At 38.2% G+C, this 16,106-nt stretch overlaps 1 protein-coding gene across 2 annotated transcripts in view; it reads left to right on the top strand.

The window, feature by feature from the left end:
* Positions 1–9,958, top strand: part of LOC309479616 (adhesion G-protein coupled receptor G5-like) — an 82,149-nt gene extending 72,191 nt beyond the window's left edge. Inside the window, exons 12-13 of one of the 2 annotated variants that reach the window (XM_082143781.1) lie at positions 8,421–8,704; positions 8,950–9,958. In XM_082143781.1, the coding sequence (XP_081999907.1) occupies positions 8,421–8,704; positions 8,950–9,095 (430 nt within the window). In that variant the 3' untranslated portion in view covers positions 9,096–9,958. The remainder of the gene's footprint in view (positions 1–8,420; positions 8,705–8,949) is intronic. The other variant, XM_082143778.1, reaches the window with a different exon arrangement.
* Positions 9,959–16,106: the final 6,148 nt, after the last annotated feature.

A 16,106-nucleotide genomic window follows, 5' to 3' on the forward strand; every position in this document is an offset into this window, starting at 1 on the left:
GACGTTTTGGCTTCACTTTTCAGGGCTTATGCGCCACACTTGGATTGTGCACACGGTAAAGACAGTAACTATGACCTCAATTTTAGCATATCAATCCGAGCGCGAGTCCAATGATGAAACATTGGAAGAACTAGTTATTCAACCCGATCCTCCATCGCAAGGATGACATGAGCAGGACGTTTTTCTCAGTGATGGGCTACTCAGTTTGAGGTACATTATGAGATGTCACAGCGGTAATTCCTCACCATCAGCATTAACAAGATTATGTCCATCAACAAACTCATGTGTATATTTCTCATTTATTGTGGTGCACATTCAGAAACTGTATCAATAACGGTGCATTCGTTAGCCGAGCTCTAACGTGACTGATGTAACGTAAAAAAAACTCTTGCTCCATCCTTTAGCCTATCTTTACTCAAAAACAACAGATGATCTGCATTAATAGACACAGTTTAAGGTAATAGTGGCCCACAGAAGCTTAGCAGAAGTATTTCAGTAAAACAGTAATAACGTGAGTCACTTTCAACTTCAAAGTTTTAGAGAACGTTTACATTCACAGGCCTATATTACACAATGCATGAAAGGGAATATTCGAAATACCATAAAAAGGGGCACTTTTTTAACAAAAGCTTCTTGTTCTATTGTTTTCACACTTTAATGTTTGATTTGCTTTATGTATGTTTTCTGATTTAGAATCAAACTTTGAATAATCAGGTTTATGGAATAACGATGAGGGCCAATATCTCCGACCTTACCAACAATATTGAAATGTTCTTCAAACAGAAAGATCTGGTAATGTTTGTTTTTTTGCAAAACATTATTATGATGATGACCAGACACTGTGAAATCAAAATAATAATCAAACGTGTTCTTACAGGTCGGTAATGCATCCTGCAGTTCTTGGGATGGTAAAGGTAAATTTACTTATGGATCTATTGATCAGTTCCCATCATCAAACCTAATGTATTTTAAATATTTTATTTAATAACGCACTGTTTTTCCTTCAAAGGAAATCTAACATGGACGACGTCCGGCTGTAAGACAGTAAAAATCAACAATAACACCATAAAGTGCTCGTGTTCACATCTGACGTTCTTTGCAGTGCTGATGGTGAGAAGCTTCTCAGTTTCATTTAAAGACCTCATGAAATCAATATCAGAGTCTTTTAGTTCACATATATTTCTCTGATCTCTCAGTCTCCTCCAGATATAAATGCAAACAGCACAGCGCCGTATGTGGAATCATTGAACCTCATCACTTCAATCGGCTGCGGCATCTCCATGTTTTTTCAGGCCATCGCTCTGTTCATGCATTTCCTGTTACGGTAGAGTCTCTTAATGTTTAACACCTAGTTTTTGGACCAGTTGCATTTAGGGATGCACCGACATGAACATTTTGGCCGATACTGATAATTCTTTATATTTGAAAGCTGATAACCGATATGCTTTGACCAATAAATCTTAATCCAAATTCTGATATAATTTAAGAGCCTGATTATAAAAACAAAAGGCTAACCATTAAAAGCCATTTCCCAAAAACTTAAATACTAAACACATAAATCATATAAAATTACAGTAGCCTAGTTTGAACCACTGTAAGATTCCTTGCCTTTTTTAATTTTAGACTCCTATGGCCAACTTTCGTTATAAAAAAGAAAAAGAAAATTGGTAACACTTTACAATAAGGTTTCATTTTGTTAGCATTAGTTAATGAACTAATAATGAATTAACAATACAAAGTTACTGCAGGATTTATTAATCTTAGTTAATGTTAAATCAACATTTTCTAAGACATTTTTAAGATGCAAAGTTGTATCGGTTAGCATTATTTAATGCAGTGTGAACTAACATGAACTAATATTTTATTAACTAACATTAACAATGGTTATCGCTCTCTGTTTGTTCATGTTAGTTAATGCGTTAACAAATGAGACCGTTTTAAAGTGTTACCAAAGAAATCTATTTCCTAACGAAATAAACAAATAAATAAAATACCTAAATAATACAAACAAGAAATTGGATATCTGATATTTGGGTCGATTTTTAATACTTCAAACTAGATCTCGCAGCGATGATATTTAGATGCTTTAAACTAAATCTCACAGCAATGTTATTAATACAGCAATTTCAAACACTTTCTCACAGGATATCCCATCGCTTTGTATGAACGATGTCGCGTGATCGAGATTGGCCCTATTTTTCTAAGATTGCGCTTTGCTGTTGGTCCGAACTGATAAACGGTCCGCGTTGCGCAGCTCAAACGAGAAGCATGGTTTCGTTACGCTTTCATTTGCCGTTTGATGTTTCTCATATGCAACTGGAATGGCAGCTCTATTCAGTTTGGCAATGTGGTGGAGGCACCAATGCGACCTCTAAAATAAATTGTGGCACCGGCAGGACAAAAGGTTGCAGTCTGGAGTGTTTAGCAGTCTGACGTACTAAAACACGGGCACACAAAGAATTCACAACATTCTTTTACAGTCGTGTTCTCATTATAATTTGATGTAGCCTTTATGACAGATTTGTGCTGCACGCTACACTTATCGGGTTTATGATGTTAAAATGTAAAACTGAGCATTTATCGGCCGATAACGATATGGTGGACGATATATTGTGCATCCCTAGTTGCTTTTGCTCCTCTTTTGGATAAAAGCATTTGCTAAATGCATGTTACAAATTCAGGTTGTTTTTATATTTGAACAGGAAAGCCAAATCAAACCAGGCCACGAAGATCTTGATGAACATGTTTGTGGCTTTGTTTCTCCTGAATTCATCCTTTTTGTCAAACGAGAGCGTCGCCAACACAGGAGACAAGGCTGCGTGTGTCTTCATAGCGCTGCTCATGCATTACTCCATGCTGACTACATTCACCTGGTTCTTCATTCAAGCTCTTCATATGTACTTATGGCTCATCAGACAGAACGTCACCATCACAAACTACATGAGGAAGATCATCGTGTTCGGCTGGAGTGAGTTATATGAACAAAACACCTGTTGTACTTTTGCCTTAAGAAATAAAACCTTTTAAAACAAAAACCAGCAGGTCAGACTGTAAACTCAAGTTCACCCCAAAAAAGAATATAGCCTAGGCCTATATTGTGCATAAGTCTTATGAACTACTGTCATGATACTTTTATGTTTTTGACCTTTACTTCAGCAGCTTGTATTCATTAATTGTCTCAATCAGTCGTATTTCAATATGAATTTTAGTAATTTTAGTAAAATCAAGTTAATCAAGTTAAATTAAATTAAATGAATATGAGAAATGTTGCCTTGGCAACTAGCTGAAATAAAAATGCTTTTTTAATATTTTATTTTCAGTTAAAGTTTATTTTATTTCAAGTAATAGAAATGTTTTATGGTTTTAGTTTTAGTTACCTATAATAACCCAGATCTCTTTCAGCGTTTCCAGCTCCGATAGTCGTAGCTGTTGTTTCAATAGGATGATATAAAACACGGATCATAAACACAACGTCTGGAAAAACCACACAAATGTAAGTTGTTCTGATGTCATAAATGCATGAATTAATAAAACTTAAAGTGCCCCTATTATGGAACTTAAACCTCTTGACCTTGTATATATTTACTATATAGAATACTATCTTAAAATATTAAGAATGATAAATTATACATCCTTTAATATTTCTAAGGGTTTATTGTCAATTTATGGTTTCTGTTTTACGATATAGATGCTCCAGCAACAGTAATACTGTAATTTGTGTCAGGAGTGCAAATGACAACACGCAAAATCAAAACGGGACTTCATACCTTTGTTTATGAAATAGCGATCGTGAGATGAATCCAATCCATCACACTTGGTTAAAATGTCCATGACAAGTGTCCATTGAAAAACATGAAATATTAATATATTGTCCATTGTTTACATCAGATTTCGCCTGAACTATCTGCTCTCAATCATCAATAAATTATTTATAATATCCAAGCAGTACTGTCGGATCTTGTGACATCTCTTGAGAGGCATATTCTCAAGCCATTGTCATCCATCCATCCATCTTCTTCCGCTTCTTCTCCCCGTGAAGGCGTCCAGGAGGCATCCGGAACAGATGCCCGAGCCACCAGCGGCTCTACTCTGAGCTCCTCCCAAGTGACCGAGCTCCTCACCCTATCTCTAAGGGAGCGCCCAGCCACCCTGCGGAGAAAACTCATTTCGGCCGCCTGTATCCGGGATCTTGTCCTTTTCTTGTCCTTTTCTTGTTCATAGGTGAGAGTAGGGACGTAGATTGACCGGTAAATTGAGAGCTTCGCCTTGCAGCTCAGCTCCTTCACCACAACAGACCGGTACATCGACCGCATTACTGCAGGAGCTGCACCGATCCTTCTGTCAATCTCCCATTCCATCCTTCCCTCAAAACCGCACTGTTCCTCCTGAATCCGAGGTTCTACTATCATCCGAATTCTCCTTTCCAGTACCCTGGCACAGACTTTCCCGGGCAGACTGAGAAGTGTGATCCTCCTGTAGTTGGAACACACCCTCCAGTCCCCCTTCTTAAAAAGAGGGACCACCACCCTGGTTTGCCAGCACAGAGGTACTGTCGCCGACCGCCACGCGATGTTGCAGAGGTGTGTCAGCCAAGACAGCCCCACAACATCCAGAGACTTGAGGTACTCAGGGCGGATGTCATCCACCCCCGGTGCCTTGCCACCGAGGAGGAGTTAGTAGGACACTGCTTCCCCCTTCTGAAGCGCCGGACGGTTCTCTTCGAGGCCAACCAATAATCCTTCTCCATGGAATCACCGAACTCTTCCCAGGCCTGATTTTTTGCTTCCACAACCACCCGGGCTGCAGTCCGCTTGGCCTGCCGGTACCCCGTCAGCTGCCTCAGGCGTCCCACAAGCCAACTAGGCCTGATAGGACTCCTTCAACTTGACGGTATCCCTTACTTCCGGTGTCCACCAGCGGGTTCAGGGATTGCCGCCTCGACAGGCACCGGAGACCTTACGGCCACAGCTCCAAGCAGCCACGACGACAATGGAGGTGGAGAACATGGTCCACTCGGACTCAATATCTCCAGACTCCCTCGGGATCCGGTCGAAGCTCTGCCAGAGGTGGGAGTTGAAGATCTCTCTGACAGGGGACTTGGCCAAACGTCCCCAACAGACCCTCACAGTATGTTAACATAAGCAGAGACTTATGAAGTTTGGTGCTTTGTTTTTGAAGTAACGAGTGCGTTCGTGTGAAGTGTGGGCGATTTGCATGTCAATCTCTTTTGCGCGTGTGGGCGTGGTCAAATTAAAAATAATGAGCAAGCGCTTGAGAAACTGGACATCTTGTTGGTTTTATACAAATTACTTAAGCAGAGAATATTTGTTTTCAGTTTGAATCCGATCATTTAAAAGTACACACTTAAATGATTATAAAGATATATGGCTCATAAATGTGTGACAAGTATTCGCTGAGTTTTGTTTCAGTTTATAGACGTGCTCAAGAAAAAAAAGTTCAGCGAGACGGAGAGGCAGAAAGCACACCCCGTTTATTTTCTTTATTTTAAAAAAGCAATGTTTTGATTTGATTGTAAGTGGACACATACAAAAGTAGACATCTCACAGATTCTTTTTTTATATTTCTTTTTTCTGTATGACCATAAATGACGGAGTCATTTAAGTTTATTGTGCTACTTTGTGAAGAAAATCCAGCAAAACGCAGGGGCGCGTTTGCCGACCCCAGAGGGTTAAGCCACCTGAGTTTGGGAAAACAGTGCAAGCTCGGCTGCATCACTTTTGTGACGCGTGCGAAACAGGCTATGGTACTGTTACTTACTTAGTCCAGAAGAACAGTAGCAACCAAATACTCTGCTCATTTGTCTTGGGAAAGGCAAGGGTTGCCCCTCTCAAACCACCAACTATCCCGCGGATGGAGCTGACGGCGGCTGCCTTAGCTGTGAAGGTGGATGTCATGCTGAAGAAAGAACTACAATTGCCAGTTGCCACTGTCAGATTCCAGGTTTTGGACGGACAGTACTGCCGTACTCAAGTACTTAGCAAATGAAAACATCAGATTTAAGACATTTGTGGCAAACAGGATTGCCATAATCTTGCAAGCATCAAAAGTGCAGCAATGGAGCTACGTCAACACTCAGTTGAATCCTGCTGATTGCGCCTCCAGGGGACAAAAGGTGAGTGTCTTCATGAAGAACGAAGTTTGGATTGCAGGGCCTGTCTTCCTCACCTGAAAGGGAATGGCCAGACAAGCACGATCACCTAGAAGAGCTCACGGCTGAAGATCCTGAGGTCAAGAAAGGCATACTTGTCAATGCTACAACAGCAGAAGAAAGCACTGATGCAATGCAACAACTAATTCAATACTATTCTTCACGGATACACCTCAAGAAGGCTGTGGCGTGGCTCACACGACTCAAGGGAACCCTGGTAAACCTGTTAAGGAAGAGAAAGGAGATGAATGGATTGTACAGTATCAACTACGGGTGAACAGGGAGATGTTGAGCTACAAAAGGAGTCTCAAACAGACTTACCTGACCGTGGACAATCTGCGACAAACTGAGACGGATATCATCAGCCATTGTCAGCAAAGTAGGTTCCAGGAAGAGATATCTGCTCTTCGGAGAAAGGACTCCATCAAGAAGAGTAGTTGAATCTTCAGACTGAATCCACAACTTGAAGAGGGAATCCTTCGTGTTGGAGGGAGGCTCAGTCGAGCATCCATGCCAGCCGAAGCCAAGCACCCGATGATCCTGCCTAAGAACCATCGTGTGGCTGATCTGATTCTCCAGGATTCACATGAGCGGCTGGGACACAGTGGACGTAATCATGTCTTGTCTCATGTACGTCAAAAGTACTGGATTATTGATGCTCCCTCGTCAATCAGAAGAATGCTGTCACAGTGTACTATCTGTCGAAGACAACATGGTGCATCAGGCACACAAATGATGGCGGACTTACCAAGAAACAGAGTTGTACCAGACGAACCACCCTTCACCAGAACTGGAGTGGATCTATTTGGTCCATTCAACATTAAACGTGGAAGATCATCTGTAAAAAGATATGGGGTGATATTTACCTGCCTTGCATGTCGTGCGGTCCACATAGAAATAGCAACATCATTGGAAACAGACTCCTTTATTCAAGCTCTGCATTGCTTCATTGCAAAAAGAGGTCAGGAGAAGGAGATGAGATCTGATAATGGGACCAACTTTGTTGGAGCTGATCATGAGCTCAGAAAGGCAATAAAGGAGTGGAATACTTCACAAATCGAGAACAGCTTGCTCCAACGTGACATCAGATGGTTATTCAATCCACCATCCGGATCCCACCATGGAGGGGTGTGGGAGAGAATCCTTCGCTCCATCAGGAAAATCCAAGGAATATCTGCCTCAACTCCAGAAGAGACAGAAATGGAACCATCCATCACAGAACTTCATCCCGGGAGATGTAGTCTTGATTGTCGACGAATCAGCCCCCAGGGGATCATGGCTGATGGGAAGAATCGTTAAGACTATGGAGGACGAGCATGGAGTGATCCGCAAGGTTCGAGTCAAGACAAAGACGAATGAACTTGAGAGGCCGATAACTAAACTCTGCTTACTTCAGGAAGCAGTATGAGAAGGACTGTTACTGAGTTTTACTCAAAAGAAAGAAATTTAAAGTTGTAATTGCTTCTAGGATAGAAGGAAAATAGGGGCCGGGTATGTAGAGGCCAAAGTACAATTCATAGTAATGTGAATAAGAATTAATGTTAATCAGGTAAATAATTTCATTTAGAAGTTCATGTAATGGTTAAAAATGTTAAATAATACTTAAAAGGTTAAAAGCATACTAGAATTCATGTGCTTATAGGATTTGGTACATTGGTAAAATAGTGTACTGCTTCTTTAAGAACAGGCCAACTCCGGCAACATTACGTTGATTCTCATTATGTGATTCAGATCTTGAGAGCTGTGGAAGCGAACGGTTTTCTTACCTGCTAACTGCTAACTGTTAACTTCTAGCTACTTCTATTAGGAATCTTTTATTTCATTAGCAACTAGAATAAGTGTATTAGTCAGCTCACATTCTCTTTTGTAAATCGGAAACCAAGGAATAAAACCAAGGAGATTTTCATCTTTTATTTCAACGTTTCTGAAGTGGATTTATTGAACTGTGTTGCTGGGCTGGCAATGGACACTGCAAATGGGACTAGCTGCTTGGAATAATGTTAGATAGTTATTAGTGTAAGCCATTGCACATCTCAAGATTTCAAACCTCTACAGCGGCATTGGTGACAAACGTGGTATTAGTCGATTAATTGATTGTTAATATAAACGACGATCGTTTGTGGGAATTTGTGTAAATTGACATCCCAACAAACAGCTCTATTACACACTGCATGAACGGTAATATCTGAAAAAGCATAATAGGGGCACTTTAAGTGTCTTCTGATTATATTTCACTCTCTTTTAACTATAGGTGCTGGATTACAGATCCTTTAATTCACTACATAGTGAACATTGGCTACTACGCTTTAGTCTTCATCTTCACAACAGGAATCTTCATCATGATCGTCACTAAGATTGTCCAAGCCCGTCACATAAGAGCGCCTGACGGCAAGAGAAAGATGTTCAGAAAGCAGCTCATGATGGTGTTGAGTTTGTTCCTGCTCTTCGGCCTGACGTGGGCTGTGTCGTTCTTCAGTTATGGACCGATGCTCATTCCCTCATATTACATCTTTACTGTGTTGAACTCGTTTCAGGGTGAGAAACAATCACGTACATCATTACATATGGTTTGATAGAATGCTTCTATTTTTCCAACAGATTTCAGCAAATTATTTGAATTAATTCATGAGGGATTTAATTTATTTTCAAAATATATAATTAATTATAATGTTATAATGGGAGTTAATATTTTATGCGTTACAGTTAAAAAAATTATGTAAGAGACTTTAAATCTGTAAAATGTATTTGAGGAAATTATTTTCTCCGATTTTTTTTTTCAGGGTTTTTCCTCTTCCTGTATTACTACCACATTCACAAAGACATAGAAGGTCATTTCTCTGATGATCCAGAAACGTCCGGCTCCACCACAGCTATCGTTCAATCCAGAGTAAATGCTCTGGAAAATGTTCATAATGAACCTAATTAAGACAGCTCGACTTAAACAGCAAGTCGAAAGTAGAAGGTCAGAATACTAGTCATGTTTAATAATAATCTCTGTCTAATATGTTGTATGGTGAGGGGATGTAATAACTCATAATGGGATCATAAGTGGGATCATTAGCTTTTAAGACATTTTAAACTTAAGTTAATTTAACACGTACATGAACATCATCACTGGAAGCTACTTTACAAGTTGTATTTTTTTCTCGTATTGTAAGTTCAGGGTAGCTGTAACCCTAGATATGAAATATATTGTTTGACTGCATTTTTAATGTTTAAATTGTGCAATGATCATTATTTTATTCATTATTTCTTGGTGTAGTTTTTTTTTTTGTTAAGAATTTTGTTTCAAATAATTATAATGCAGTTTTCATCTAGACTTTTGCTTTAAGCCTGAACGCTAAACAAAAGTGAAAATTATATTGTTTCTTATACAGTGCATTAATATGATAATCTTTACTCTTGCCTCCATAACGGCATGAATTTGTGCATTATATTCAATATTTTGACTTAGTCTTTCTACATATAAATATATTAGTGGTATGCTACTATGTTTCTTTTTGCAGGTTTTGTTTTCAATAATTATGTATTTGATATGCATTTATGATAGTGATATAGGCTTGTGTAACACTAGAGGGCGCTGTGAGATTGTGCAGTGTAACTCAGTGTCTGAGGCTGGAGTTGAAGATGTGAATGAGATAATCTATAATCGAATCAGTGTGACATGTAGTTGCAATTACAACCAGCTATTGACTCAATACTTGTGATTCACAGTGAATAATAAACTTCCTCTATCTAGTTGAATGAGTTGAGCCTTCCATCTGTTGATGACGTTTTTTTATGACATAAAAAAATAAATACTATTCTTTTGACCTATTTATCAAAGAATCCTGAAAAAAACATGCATTATATTTTCCACAAATATATGACGCCACAACCATTTTTAACATTGATAATAATCATAAATGTTTCTTGAGCATCAAATCATCATATTAGAATGATTTCTGAAAGATTATGTGACACTGAAGACTGGAGTAATGATGCTGAAAATTCAGTTATACATCATCACAGTGTTTCGCACACATAGACTAATTCGTGGCGGTGCGCCACAGAATCAACACTGGCCGCCACATATTGCGTTTTGTTATAAAAAAAAAAATTTTTTAAATGTTGTACGCTATTTAAAACACGCAGCGTATTCATTCAGCTGCATCTTTCCCTGCTCTCCCTCCGTCTCTCTGTCACTCACGCGTCTCTCTCACAAGCGATTTTTTGTCTCGCCAAAGCCTTATTTGATCGGTGATTGATGTAGATGACTGCTGCGCTTGCGATAGGGCGCATGTTACTGAAAGAACGAGCAGAGAGAGGGAGGCCCGGTCACGCACTCTCACCGTCTTCAAACTGTCTTGCTCTCTCGCTCCCTTGCGCATATTAATCAAAATCAATTGAGAATTGACACGATGGTAAAAGATCGGAAGACCGAAGTTTCACGTGGAGCATTCGGATATTTTTTTCTGAATTACCGCTGGGTGTGAATTGTGCTAAAAATATATTTTTTTAAAAACTTTTTTCCGTTGCCTTATCTTCTCTGAAAAGCGTTCCGCCCATTCAGCTGACATAAAAAAACACTTTCAATAAACAAAACAAAACCTATCCAATGATGAAATGTTTTCTGTGTTGACAAATCTTGTGTGATGTCCTAACTGCCGGGATAATCACACAACGCGTATAAGTCCGCGAATGACACATCCAGTTTTGAAAATAATTGTATTTCCACACATATTAATTTGTTTGTTTTCTTTGTTTTTTGTTGCAAAAATATATATATTAACATAAGTGAACCTCAAGAAACACATTAAAATAATTGAAAAAATCCATGTCATGACATCTTTAACCCTCTGAGGTCGAGAAACGCGCCCACGCGTTTTGCTGGATTTTTTTCAGTTCAGTTCAAAAGAAATTAATTTTGCTCTGTTGACTTTGATATTACAAGCAAGTTTCATACATCAATCGATTCTGTTAAATGTGTATTATTTTTGTGTATACTCACAATAAAAACAAAGTGTGGTGCTTTTTGCCAAATAAAGAAAAATAAACACGAAGCTAGGTTCTGCCTTCTCTCTGTCCGTGTAGTCCATTCCGAAACGCGTCCGAAAATGAATCATAACTCAGCGAATACTTCTCACACAGGCATGTGAGTTATGTCTTTATGAAGCTTGAAATCTCTTCTTTTAAATGAAGTAATTTATATAAAACACAAATGTTTTCAACTCATGTAATCCGTTTGAAAGCAAGGAGAGGTACCGTTTTTCCTTCTGCCTCATTATCTTTATAATCAGCTGCGGGCGCCCCGCCCCCGGCGCGATTCACATGTAAATAGTTTAGGTGATCTAGTATACGCCCCCCGATCAATGCCATAAAAACACAGTTTCTATCAGACTTACTGATAGTTCATCGCGTTTTGAGTATGGCACGCTTCTCCAGTAAAGACGACCTTCAGATGATTCTGGACAGCGAGGAAGAATGCACGATACCGGGTTGTTTCCTCAGAGGAAGATTGTAACAGACGACGAACGGCAGCATATTGAAGAGCGAATTCCGCCGAGGACACAATTTCGGAGTAAGTTTTACTTAAAAGTCTTTTGTCTTTTATTTTTCTTGTTCGCATTTATGAGGAAAAAAACAATATTACGTGACAGTTCTCCATTATGGACGCGAGCGCTCTAAGCACTAAAATACTTTCAAACATTCACAGAGACCTCAAAACAGAAAGTACAAATCCTTTCTTTAAAACGAATTTCGTTTTGTATCAATTGTCTCTTAATTTTAATAATTTTTTCATTAACAAATTTCCTGGATTTAAAGTAAATATAGGCTAGCAATCACAACATAAGGTCTGAACTGGAGATCATCATGAACCCGTAGCCTACTCGCCTCACATGTCTAAAAAAAATGTAATATATTTACAGAAAGCTGGTTCTAAACAAAACCATCCAAAACAAAAAAACTATGTAGCCTAATAAATGTGCATTTCTCCGGTGCGTTCACAACGTTACAGTCAGGCGAAATATGAAAGACAACATTTTGTTTAGTAGATTTGGGTACAGTTTTTACTGTAGAATATACTGCCACATCAAATAAGCTTTTGTGTAGCAATTTCTATATATAAAATAGCCTACTATTTTTGTCAAAAATAAAGTCATCAACTAAGATGTTAGCTGTTCCAATGTTGGCTATATTCAAAGTAATGAATACATAGATAAAATGTAGGCCTATAATCTTTTTTTTTACAAAGAAAGAGTACACTTGAAATATTGTTGAAATTGTAATTATTGTTGTTGTAACCTTTTTAACTTTGAAATATGTATGATAAAATGTATACTTTAGTTTTTACAAAGAAAGATTACACTTGAATTGTTGTTGTAATTGTAACCTTTTTAATAAAAAAATATATTTACAAGGTAGATGTAAACAAACTATTAAAAGGTAAATATAAGCCTTTTCTTTAAATAATTTTTATTGTGTTTTATTAGTGACAAATTTGGGGAGAGGATAAATATTCCAAACCTGAAAATACAGTATGAGAATTAACTGCACAATTACTAGACATGTTTTCCTTGGATATTATAGGCCAAATTGCAAGCACAATATGTGGAAAAATAAAAAAGAATTGAGATGCTTCCAACTGTTGCTCTTGCATTCTTGTGGCTCAGTGACTCACCTGAATGAATGGCTAATTAAATATGCAGGCCCCATTGTCTCCTAAGGTGTGAACCACTAAATATGCATGATCTGTGACGCCCACTCCGCATATTGCCTTTCCAAACAGAAAGTGCTTTGCAAAATTCAAATCAATGTATTGTGTTATGTGAATGATAAGGGCAGGGTGATTTTCACATCATTTTGAAGAAAAAACACTAGGCAATGACATCTATTAGACAAAAGTCTTATTGGCACATATTTAGTATGTGTTTTATGGCCTTATTTCAGAAACTTTAGTTTTTAGTTTTTTCAATAACCACGCATAAACATTATTCTCTCAAAAATGCAGACATGTACATTCTTGTTGCTCACATATTATAGTAGCCCTGTTTGTGCTAAATAGTGTGTAATTTTTTTTTGCCATTAATATGTTTATAAGCAACTGAAAAAAGCACAAATGTCAGGGCATGTCAGAACATCTCAAGGACCCCAAAAACACCTTAGACCTCAGAGGGTTAAATTCTAATAGGCCTAATTTTTCACTGTTTTTACTGTATTTTGGATAAAATAAATGCAGCCTTGGTGAGCAGAAGAGACTCTTTCAGAAACAACAAAAAAATCTTACCAACCCTGAGCCTAGAGACCTGAAGACCACAGAGGACTCTTTTAATAATGTACACTTCACTGACATACAGTCAGCCTAGATAATATGTTTACTGGCAAAAAAAACAACTGTTGATTCTTAGTAAAGCATCAAGAACAGAAGTTTCGTGCATTCGTCAAAACCTTACACTGATGAGTTCGAGACCACAGTGTCCGGCCGGCCAGAGATGTTTGTTTGCTCAGATTATAAACGCTCATCTGCCTGGACAAGATATGGCACATCTCTGCCTGTGTGGCTTGAGTTCTTCTCCAGATCATCTCACTGGAGACAGGGAAAGACCAGGAAAAGAACTGCGGTCGCTGAGACTCTCAGAAATGTTTACATGGATCAGATTCTCAGTCTGATGTGGCAGGAGCGGAACAGTATCAGGAAATAGTTGGGGAAAGACATTGTCCGTGGCATGTCTATTGAGCAACATGCAGTGAAGTTTTTTAATATGACACAGGATTCTGTATGAAAATGCTGCTGAAGGCCTTGTGTCAGACACAGAATAAACGCTGTTTATCTGCAGATGATTAATAGTCTGAACTGTTCTTGGTGCCAAACCGCAAGTGAAGTGGGTAATCACTGCCATACATAAACGCCTCAGGGTTTTATTCTTTTGTCAAGAGCACAATGTGTTTGATAAAGCAACAATAGCAAGTCAGTGCTTGAACAAATTTACAAATTTACCAAATTAACATTTAGTAATGATCTTGTACATCATGAAGCCATCTTCCAAATCGTGTTTTTGCATTACCCTAAATCTCAACAAGCCTAATCATCATGTAGGACCACAATGCACCATGATTGTGACCTGACCTCACACACACACACACACACACGACTCGTGTATGATATTGGCATTAGCTATTAGCTAATTATTAGCTTATTAGATATTAGCTACTTGTTGTAGCTATCTTAAACCGAATGTTTTTTAACATGGTTATAGATTGTATTGTTATTTTCATTTGTGCATTCTTTTAATATTTTTCATTTCATATTTGTAAATTTTTTAACAGCCCACCATAAATTCTTATTCATAAATAAAGGAAATAAGTGTAGGCTATAGCCTAAGCAGTAGTGATGGGAGAAACAAAGCTACGAATCAATCGAACCAATTGCTTCACAAAATGATTCACAGTTTCGAAGCGTTCGAAACGCCACACGCTGGTGACCCCTGCTGGTCAGAACAGTGTAAATACAACAAAAACTCCCAACAAAAAAATACAACAAAAACGTTTGACATTTCCAAACAGTTATGACGTAGCGAAGCCTTTGTTTACTGAAATCACATGAATTTGGAAGTTTGATACACACTCCGAAAGCTTCATGAAGCAGTGTTTCGAAAACACCCATCACTTATTAGCAGTGGAGGGTGTCTAGCAGCTCAAAACAAAAACAAAAGAACCTTGAAACGAAAACAGTTTGCAAGCAAAAGTGCGAAATAAAACAACACAAATCAACATTGCATAGCATCACATTAGCTGTTAATCGACAAGGTTCACAGAGCAATGATTATGTTGGAAAACTCTAAACCAGTTACTGCTTTGGTCATTTGCCTATAGCCTATATGAACAGCCTTGCCAAGTTATAGTTCCCACCATTATTATATGATATGAACAACAATCATTATGTCTGTCAGTGTTGCCAAACTTCTGTAACATCATATTCCATTCAAAACAATTGTTTTCGCAAACTCAAAACAACAGCAGTATATAACTTAAGCCACTTACCTGCTCACAAGACGTATTTTCGGATGTCTTTCTGTGGTTATTGGGGCAGTTCTGATGTCAGAGAGACATTCGCTCTGATGAGGCGATCATCTGTAACGCTTCAGATTCATCCGCACAGAACAGCGGAGCAGGAACAACTCACGTAAGGACCAAAAACATTGGGTCTTATTCACTAAGCACGCGTACATGCACAAATTCGTAAAATGTGCGTATGAATGATTTTAAGGAAGAAAAAAAATATCACAATTCACCAAAAAGTTAGTGATAACATTTATTGTTCCTCCGTATATTACGTGTAGTTTTATGCTTCAACCACTAGAGGCCCAAAGGTGCCATAGTGTTGCTTCAAGTAAATGTTAAAATGCAATACAATTCCAACTGTTAAAATGCACTTTTGAATCTGTGTAGATTCATTATCATTTGAATGCAAATGTGACCAATGGGCCGATATACACACACTTTATAGCTCAAATAAAAAAAATTTGTTCAACATAATTAAAATAAGCACATTAACTTCACATTTCAGCATTGAAACCCTCCAGCATGTTCATTGTAAGTGCTGTACTGTAAACATAATTGATTGTTTTTATAAAATGAGTAATGAAAATCTTTTCTGTGATGTTTGACAGCATGTCACAGATGTCACACTACTTTCAAAATAGAACTAGATTTGCAGAGCAATTTGCACATTTTACTGCTCAGTCAAGCACATTTCACATACACTGCAGTCCTACTGTACGTTTACTAGCGATAACACCAAATATAGAACAATATTCACCAGATGAACGTGCTAATCCACGAGAAACTGTGTCACGTAAGGTGTCTAGCAGCTCAAAACCAAAACAAAAGAACCTTCAGCCGAAAGGTTTGCTAGCAAATGTACAAAATAAAACACAAATCGACATTGCATAGCATC

Source organism: Leuciscus leuciscus (genome assembly GCF_965113295.1).
Source record: "Leuciscus leuciscus genome assembly, chromosome: 17".
Taxonomy (NCBI): Eukaryota; Metazoa; Chordata; class Actinopteri; order Cypriniformes; family Leuciscidae; genus Leuciscus; species Leuciscus leuciscus.